Here is a 9,265-nt window from a genome sequence, read left to right on the forward strand (position 1 = left end):
CTCGATACTGCTCCAGATTTACAGAGAGTGGGATGCCCACCGTTAAAGGGAGGTTCTCGCCTCAGGATGCCTGACACCTCGAGCATAGCCTTGCGCTTGGTCCCTGAGAAAGCCACGGCTCTGACTGCAAAGCTGAGTGAGTAGGGGATGCAGAGATGGGACTTTTGCAGGGAGCGCCTGAGCCGCCGGGCTGCTGGACAGGGTGAGACCCATGCCAGCCAATTCATCTTTTAGCTCCACATGCCTTTTGGCAGAGATGCAGGTCTCGTGGGGATTGTGGGGACGTGCTCCTGCACCTGGAAAAGATGGCTGAGTTCTGGCGTAAGAAGGGCCCTGGGGTTTCAAGGTCAGAATTGAGGCAGGTATGGAAGATGGCAATAGCTGTTATCTTTAGTCAAAAAAATTCTTTTTTGTATATTCAAGCAGTCTGGAAGATGAGTCAAAAAAGAGAAGCCGATGCTACACACACTGCACACTCTTAAGTATTTGTTTTAAATAGGCGTGAGGTCAAGCTAGAACATGTTTTGCAATTTGGGTATTTACTGCAGCAAATTTTCTGCTCTTTCTGACTGTTTTCTGTGACTTTTAGCTCGTTTCACCTCCACAGAAAGAAATACTGTGCATATGAAAGAGGCCGTTATGAATCTTCCCTTGGGAGATATTTTTTTTGTGCTCTGCTTTTAAATTACAATCTTTATTATTTATGCCAACGTTTAAAATAGCTTTCTGATTCCCTGGTTAAAGTATTCTGAACCTACTCCAGCTACATTTTACTATGCACAACTCCCACCAACCATCAGATTTTATTTCAAGTCATTTTTCATGAAATAACATGCATTGCAGCCAGAATCCTGTGTTGCTGTTACCTGGTTTTCTCTACAGTTTCTCTACAGTTTTCCAGCTGTGTTCCTCCTCCCTGTGTTGCCAGTATTTCTTTTTATCTTAGAACACACAAGTTCCCATCATCTCCCTTCCTAAACAGTGCCCTGTAATCGTGTTACCATTTTTGTTGACCTTTTTTGGGATTCCTGCAGGTTATTAACGCCTTTTTAATGAGAATCCTGGGATTGGAACTGTTTTCTGAGCAATGTTTACTCAGGAATTGGTAGATTATTCCCTGTTCTCTTTTCCTTTACATCCCCTATTTCTTTTTTTGTCTGACACCCTGTTATGTTCAAAGTGGAGCTATGGGAATAACTGATTTGGGGCTTTGCTGCCAAATCAATACATTAAAGAAAACCTGTGTTTCAGACTGAACAGAGATGATACTCAACCTAAAATCTTTAGAATGACTGGGGAGATTTTTTAATGTTTTCACCCCTTTTTAAAAGAAGAAAGAAATTTGACAGTTTTCAAAATGAAAGCATCATTTCAGACAGAAAATAGAAAACTCTGGTTTTCCATTTTCTGGCCATGTTTGACTTCAAATCATAAACAGCTTCAGTGTTCGCTGACCTTTGTTCTTTGGTGGCCAAATTACTTCCCTAAAAGTATTTGTTTCCCTCAGAGTGATTCCTTTTAACACTTTTTGAGCAGTATTGAGTGCATATGTCTATATGTTCCTTCTGTTTATGTATCTCTATTTATGTGTAGGCATAGAAAGCGAAGCGAATGTCTTTATCTTAGTCATGCAAATCTCACTTATTTGATTCCACTGTGGTATAAGAGCATGGGGTAAGCGGTGGTTACTGGGCTCAAAAGTGGAAGCTCGACCATAAAGACCTCAGCAGGTCTTTGCAGAGAGATAGTGGTGGCATTTCGAACATTTGGCCCCTTTAAACACTGGGATTTTACTTGCATTTATGTACCTAGATATCTAAATCCTGGGGAGGTTGTGTTTTAGATGCCTTCACTCTATTTTTGGTTCTCATTTGACATCACAATTGTGTGTTCCGAATCACTGGGCTTCTGACGGAGCCACGTGAGCAGCCTCATTCACGTGCTGATGGCTGTGAGAAAGCAAACAGGTTGTCACAACAAATGTTCCTGGCCGCGTCCTACAATGGCTTCTGTAGCATGAGGGTTTTGTGTTCAAATGTTTTTTCTGCTCTTGTTGAAGTGCCGGTTCTGAAGACACGTTGAAAATCTGGAACAAGCCCAGCGCTTGTCCTCAGGGATGTTTGAAAATTCATGCGACTTCTAAAATGCACACAGGACGGACAAAGGAAGGATGCTTGGGATTCATTGTTATTTTGAAAACAGACTTTGAGTTATCATCATGTTTTTACTCTTCCCTTTTCCTTGCCAGGGAGTGAAGCCGATTTCAGCTCTTCAAGCAGCATGGGCGGTATTTCAGCGCCTGAAGTCCACGTGTCTGCTGCTGGAAGCAAAAGATCTTCTTTTTCTCTCAAGTAAGCAAAGCAATCTTTCGTGAATAGTGCAGGTGTCACTAGTGCAGAGGTAGACTACTCTGTAAGGTCTTGCAACTAATACAGACAATAGCAGTATTGTGAGTTTTAAAACAATTTGGGTGATGCTGTGCTCTTGGGCAGTACTTATGTTGATGAGACCTGTGATATGAGAAAGAAGAAAAAAAAAATACAAATGCTGTGTTTGGAGACCAAAACCAAAGAGTTCAAACTGACAGGACTGGTTTCCTGCCCTTTGTGGAAGAGCTGGCAGGCAGGCTGGGACTGGCAGTGGGATAGCCCTGTGCTTAAGGCACACACGTCTCCAAGGTTGCAGCTTGCCCCAGTGTACAGAGGTTGGCAGAATGATGCTTAATGAGCAGTTTCCTGTCTGTGTCATGAGACTGTTGGAAAAATAAATGTTACTGAAGTGCTCTCTAGGTTAAACCTAATAAGTAAAGGTACTGGCTGGGGGAAAAAGCAATACTAGATATAATATGAAGCCCTAAAATCACCTTACTTGCAGTAAGATGATGTATCATTTCATAGATTATTGTGCATTTAAATGTAACTTTACGTTAGAGCATACTGACCTACTTAATTGGACAGAAGTCCTCTGTAAGAATGCTCCTTCAAATGCGTGGCTGTGTTACGCACAGTCTGGGCAAATTCTGCCTCACACAAGAGTTGATGCTGTACTGTACCGAGTGGAAAGAGATGTCTCCTTTGCAATATGTTCTCTTTTAACTGTTTGGCTTAAGTCGCTGTGAAACGTTTCCACGTTGTCACAAGCCACAGTCTTGCACTTCATTGTGAAATGGTTATAAAATGACCCAAACAGCAGCAGTGCGATGAAGGTCTGCGGCAGCCACTCAACCACCTGTTCCTTATAAACGGTTCCATTTTCGGACAAGGGAGGAAACCAAGTCAGATGGTTTTGAGAAGAGAGCTTGCTTCATAATTCTGTGGTATTTCAATTTTTATGCTTAAGGTTTCTCTTTTGCTGACTGGATTTGCCTTTTACCATATTTTTTTGAAACCAGCCCTTCCGTTACAGTTTAGAAGAACAACTGGCATGAGAGGACGAAGTTAGCAGCGTAGTAGGGCAGAAGGCAAAGCAAGTGAGGAATGCCCCTCGAGAAGCTGTCCTCAGAGCACCCCAGCCCTTTGGCGGCTGTCAGGCAATGCAGATACCAATTGCTGTCAAGCACACAGTTGACAGTCCGATTATTTAGTAAAGAGTGGGAAAAGAAAGGTAGATATGTATGAGGGGAAACTGGAAGGAAGAAAGAAAAGGCTGTGCTTTTTTAATACTCTTTCAGACTGCTCACAGTGGGTTTCAAACTATATCTAAGCAAGTGAATAGCTGACAATGGCAGCTGAAGCAGCCGGTATGCCAAAGGCAGGAAAGAACAGTGGCTCAACCAAAATCTGTTTTCACTGCACGCTGTGATCCTTCAGGCCGCTTGCTGAGGAGCTTGAAAGCAGTCTTACAGCAGACCTCCGTGGACAGGCATCTCTATGCAGACCTGGCTGGGAAAGGCTGAAGTGTGGTTCTTTTGGCACTAGTCCAGGCTGCAGTTCTCTCATTACTTAATGGAGTCAGAGGTTCAGGGAACGTGGATGATCTGATGGAGTCACTGGGAATCGTGCTATCCACTGAGAAATGTGAAAATGGCTGAGGTTTTCCTAGATCACGTAATTCAGACTGAGTGCCCCACAGTCAGTGAAAGAACGTGCAGTGGCTGATGACTTTGGGACTGACTTTCTTCACGGCCACTCACAGTTACCTGTCTGTTTTAGTGTTTAGACAACTTTGTGTGTAAAATAAGACACATAATGGGTTGCGTGATGAGGATAATCCAATATGCCTTAACCGTGTTGCTTCCCCTGCAGTCGTGGCCCTTATGGTCGGAATAATGGATCCTTATCCTACAAGTCCAGAGCCAGCCCACCTGCTTCTCGTGAAAAGGACCCTTTGACAAGACTGGGCAAAAGCCAGCTGTGTCCTGCTAACGTCCACCAGAATTACGGGGCTTCTTCAGCCAGCAGGAGCAAGCCAGGCTCATGCAAAGGAAGCGACAGCAGCTCAGTGATGAGGCAAGTCTTTATTTCAGCATGCCAGTGTTCAGCGCACTGACTTACCGTCTCTGCACGGTAATGTGGCATTGGCTGTCTGGGTTGCCGTGCAGGTCAACTTGCTCCTCAGCATAGGTGTGACTCCTCATATTGGTGGCTCGCCAGTCAACAGGGTGCTCCATCCCCTGTAAAAGCTTTATTGTTTCAGCACTGTAAAATTCAAGGTTACTTTTAGTCAAAGCCCCTTATAGTTGTTTTTCACTCCAAGGCAGGCTCCTTCATGTGGTTTCATGGCATCAATTCCCATGTGGATTTACTGGTTCTTTTGTATAAGGGTCCTTTCGCTTTGGAGAGTCTTGGATGGGGTAGTATAGAAAATATGATACACTCAGGTGAAAATTCACCCTGCCCAGCCTTAGGCACCTCTCTGTGCAGTTTCCCGTACAGGAAAGAAAACAGATACCTGTCAGAGCATGCAACACGTATTGCAGAGAAGAAATTGCCACCACGCTGCTGCTGTTGCCCTCTCTCTCTCTCTCTCTCTCTCAGGCGACTCAACAGCCAAGCATGTCAGATATGCACCTAAAGCCAGACAGGATGAATCTAGGTTTCAGGGTGCTCAGCTTCCTACCTCACATGTGGAGCTGAACGCAGTCCCTACACTACCTCACCTGACCGTGTCTGCAGCTGGGTGCCTTTGCCGGTGGCCCGGCTGCCTGCCCTTGGGCACACCACCTGTTTAGGGTGAGGGGTTGGCTGCGTGTTTTAAAGTTAAGTGTCTCCCTGCACTGAAGACAAGTATAACAAATACCAAATTTTGCACATAGCCACAAATCAGCCATTTCCTCAAGTACTTTGATTTGCCGGAGGGAGTCACTTGTGCAGGCGGTGAGGAGCCCCAAATGAGTCAAGCTTTGTATTAGTGTATGGGATGTTTTTCTTTTTGCCAGGACTTAAGAACTGTAGGAGTGATGTTATGTGATGGTTTCATTTTTCTTTTCTTGTCACCATTTCTTGTGGTGACAATCACAGTGTGAAGCCAGAAAATCCAGAGCAGTGCTTGACTCCTCTGCAGCAGAAGGAACTTACAGTGCGGCATTCGAAAACAAAGCTGAAGGAATCTGAGAGCAAACTTAAAGAAAGGTATATTTCACTTCAGAAATCAGAATTAGAAAGACTAATTCAGGAGCATTTAGGGGTGGGAATCCTGAATGTTTTTACTCATTTCTGGACCACATAAAGTCTTCATTAAGAAATTTGAAATATGATCAATCTGATTAGGTTCGTTTCAGGTATTTCAGGTTTCATAGCGTGCTCCGTGAATACGTACCATGCAGTTTAGTTATGAATATGGCTGCCTCTTTTCCCTTTTCTGAACTTCCCTAGCAGAATATTTTTAAAGGGTCATTTTTTACCAGTCTGATTTAGCATTGAGACCTTTTCTACATAAGAGTTTCGACTTGCAAGCATGTTATTGCCTTAGTCTCCTGTTCTGCTTGATTCAGTGAAAGATGACTACAGCTGTCCCCCTTCTCCCCTAATGAAAGAAAAGCTCTTACACCAACCAGTGTGCCCGCTTGTGGTTTTGTCGCTTAGATACTGAATTTTTCGCAAGAGCCCTTTGTATGGATGCTGAGCAAAAAAGCGACAATGTGCATTCCACAGCAACAGACGTCATCTCTGTCATCTCTTTTACTAAAGCTGCACTCTGAGAGCTGGCTCTCCAGCACACACAGCCCAAGCGGGCACAAAGGGGTGTTTGAGTGGAGCCCCAAGGCAGAGTCCCAGGGACCCCTTGGACCAGCTCGGGATAGCCCGACCTCTGCATCTGGGAGGGCTGGATCTCAGTAAGGGCCCCCTCTCCCCACTTGCTTGCAAGTCAAGGCAGCAGCCTCTGGCTCCACGCTGGGCTGGGTGGGTGCGAAGCAAGCCAGATGCCTGCAGCCCCGAGCCCTCCTGCTGTCTGAGGCCAGTGTTGGCTCTGGCTGTACGTGACGAGCTGCTGGCAGGCACAGGGGACGCATCCAGGCAGCAGTTCCTCATTTCACAGAATCACAGAATCATTAAGGTTGGAAATGACCTGTGAGATAAGCTAGGCAAACCATCAACCCCACACCACCATGCCCACTAAACCGTGTCCCACAATGCCACGTCCACACATTCCTTGAACACCTCCAGCGATGGTGACTCCACCACCTCCCTGGGCAGCCTGTCCCAATGCTTCACCACTTTCTCAGTATAGAAGTTTTTCCTAATATCCAACCTGAACCTCCCCTGGCACAACATGAGGCCATTTCCTCTTGTCCTGTCACTAGTCACCTGGGAGAAGAGACCAACACCCACCTCTTCGCAACCCCCTTTCAGGTAGCTGTAGAGAGTGATGAGGTCTCCCCACAGCCTCCTCTTCTCCAGACTGAACATCCCCAGTTCCCTCAGCCGCTCCTCATCAGACTTGTGTTCCAGACCCCTCACCAGCTTCCTTGCCCTTCCTCCTCTGGACATGCTCCAGCACCTCAATGTCTTTCTTGTAGTGAGGGGCCCAAAACCGAACACATCATTCGAGGTGCGGCCTCACCAGCGCCGAGTACAGAGGCACGATCACCTCCCTGCTCCTGCTGGCCACACCATTTCTGATACAGGCCAGGATGCTGTTGGACACCTTGGCAACCTGGGCACATTGCTGGCTCATCTTCAGCCGGCTGTCAATCAACAGCCCCAGGTCCTTTTCTGCCGGGCAGCTTTCCAGCCTCCAGCTTTCCATTTCCTCCAGGGTGAGGCAGTAGGTGAGATGTTAAGCGCTGCACTGGTTGGACCTTACCTAGAGCCAGCACTTGCACCTCAGAATGTCCAGGATCAGAGCACAGTCCACAAGGCTGCTGGCTGTGTGGCGAGGTCGGTGACTCTAGTTAGCAATCAGCTGGCGTGTCTGGGCAGCCGACTGACATCTCTGCCAGCTCCGTTCAAGGCAGCAGCAAGTGCTGCATGGAAAAGCTTGCTTCTTTCTTGGAGCATCTCCGCAGCATAGCCATCCCAGTGCAGTGGAGCCTCACGTTGACTCTTTAACTGACCGGTCAGCAGAAGCTTTATAACTTTTTTATTTTGCTACAGGGAAACAGAAATAGAAGAACTCAAAGCTCAGCTGGGACGGATGAAGGAAGACTGGGTTGAGGAAGAGTGTCATCGTGTGGAGGCAGAGCTGGCCGCCTTGGAAGCAAGAAGGGAAGTTAAACAACTCAAGCAGGTTATTGAAAGCATGAAAAACAGCTTGGCTGAGAAAGACAAAAAAATGCAGCAATACTTCATAGACATTAGCATTGAAAACAAGAAACTGGAATCTTTGCTGCAGAGCATGGAGATGGCTCAGAGCAGCTCTGTGAGAGATGAGCAGTGCCTGGAGTACAGGTGTGACTCAGAGGGGAAGCCGTTGGTGTTGTGTACCACAATGCCAGACAGCCTCACCACAGAGGACCAAGCTCTGGAGGAGGTGGCTTCTTCCCGGGAGGAGGAGAAAGTCAGCCATGTGATGGTGGAGCAGGCCATCCAGACTGACATGGTGGCATCTAGCCTAGATGTGGAGCAGCTCATTCAAAACATCTTCAGAGCTCAAGATGCCTGTCCTCTAAGCCCACCGTCTTCACTGAAGGAACTGGGTGAATTTTCTCCTGGAAGGTTCAGTGACTCTGGTATCATAGTGGACTTAACTCCAAGTCATCCAAACTCTGCCATCCTTTTGTCACCTATGGAGTCTCCATGCAGGAAGGTGGAGCACGGAGTTAAGGAAAACCATTTTATGAAGGAACGTGATTTTGCAGAACCTCATGACGATGAAGCCTTTGGGTATGTCAAGACAGGAATAAAGAAGAGATACTGTAGCAGCCCCTGTTGTACCAACTATCCTGTGGGCTTTCCGTACTCGGAGAGGAGGAACAGATCCCATTTACAGTATTGGAGCATTGCTTTGTGTTTGCGGCCTGGTGGCCCTGCACTCTTTGCACCATACACCCTTCGAGATGAAAACCTGAAGTCCGCTCCACCCCTGGGCACCGGCTGGCTGAGGCAGAGAGAAAGAGGGGTGAGAGAGATCATAAAAAGTTATTGTCTATTCTGATAGTCCACTATTTTGCTCCTGACTATTTGATCGGCATTATAAATTGTTTCGAAAACACGTTTCTTGTTTCAAAATGAAAAAGCTGAACCCTGTAGTTCCACAAGATGGTTTTAACTGGTGTTTTTAACAGTACTGCTGCCTACAGAAATAGTCTTCCTGCTCCCAGGCACTGTGTCTCTCCCCTGTGCTGATGTCTTTCTGGTGCCAGCACATCTGCACAGCGAACATGACCAGGGAAATCAAGGAGAATTACAGCTAGCGCTCTGCCATGTTTCTTTGCTGAATTAGCTTGAAGCTCAATCAGTTTCCCTGGCCGGTTCACTGAGCAAACGTACAAGTGCTTTGCACTGGCTCAAGGGTAGCACGAGATGTGCATGGGAACAGATGGCTGGAGAAAGGTGGGGTATGTCTTTAGGCAGCACTAACCTGAAACATTTGTGAAACTACAGTGTTAAGTGAGGGACGTGGAGACTGGTTCCCACTAAGGGTATCACTCATGTACTCCAGAAAGGCTGCTAGTGTTTACAATTTGTTGTCCAAAGAGTGAATTCAATTTAGAGGTAAAACCCATATTTCCCAGGAAGCTTCAAGCACATCATTCATGCCTGTCTCGTGCAGTGCTCTTAATCGTTGATGGGAGTCTTCAAACATGTTACAATGCTAAGTATAGGTGTGGATACACTTTGAAGATTGATGTTGTTTTAAAGGCTTAATGAGTTGGAACCTGATA

At 46.3% G+C, this 9,265-nt stretch overlaps 1 protein-coding gene across 1 annotated transcript; it reads left to right on the forward strand.

The window, feature by feature from the left end:
- The first annotated feature begins 305 nt into the window (after positions 1-305).
- Positions 306-8,449, forward strand: LOC132320861 (syntabulin-like). The gene is given in 7 exon segments (XM_059834485.1): positions 306-321; positions 2,249-2,351; positions 4,245-4,452; positions 4,696-4,710; positions 5,440-5,570; positions 7,536-8,294; positions 8,296-8,449. Coding segments are annotated over 7 exon segments (1,386 nt in total).
- Positions 8,450-9,265: the final 816 nt, after the last annotated feature.

The sequence above is a fragment of the Gavia stellata genome, unplaced genomic scaffold (genome assembly GCF_030936135.1).
Source record: "Gavia stellata isolate bGavSte3 unplaced genomic scaffold, bGavSte3.hap2 HAP2_SCAFFOLD_34, whole genome shotgun sequence".
Lineage (NCBI taxonomy): Eukaryota > Metazoa > Chordata > Aves > Gaviiformes > Gaviidae > Gavia > Gavia stellata.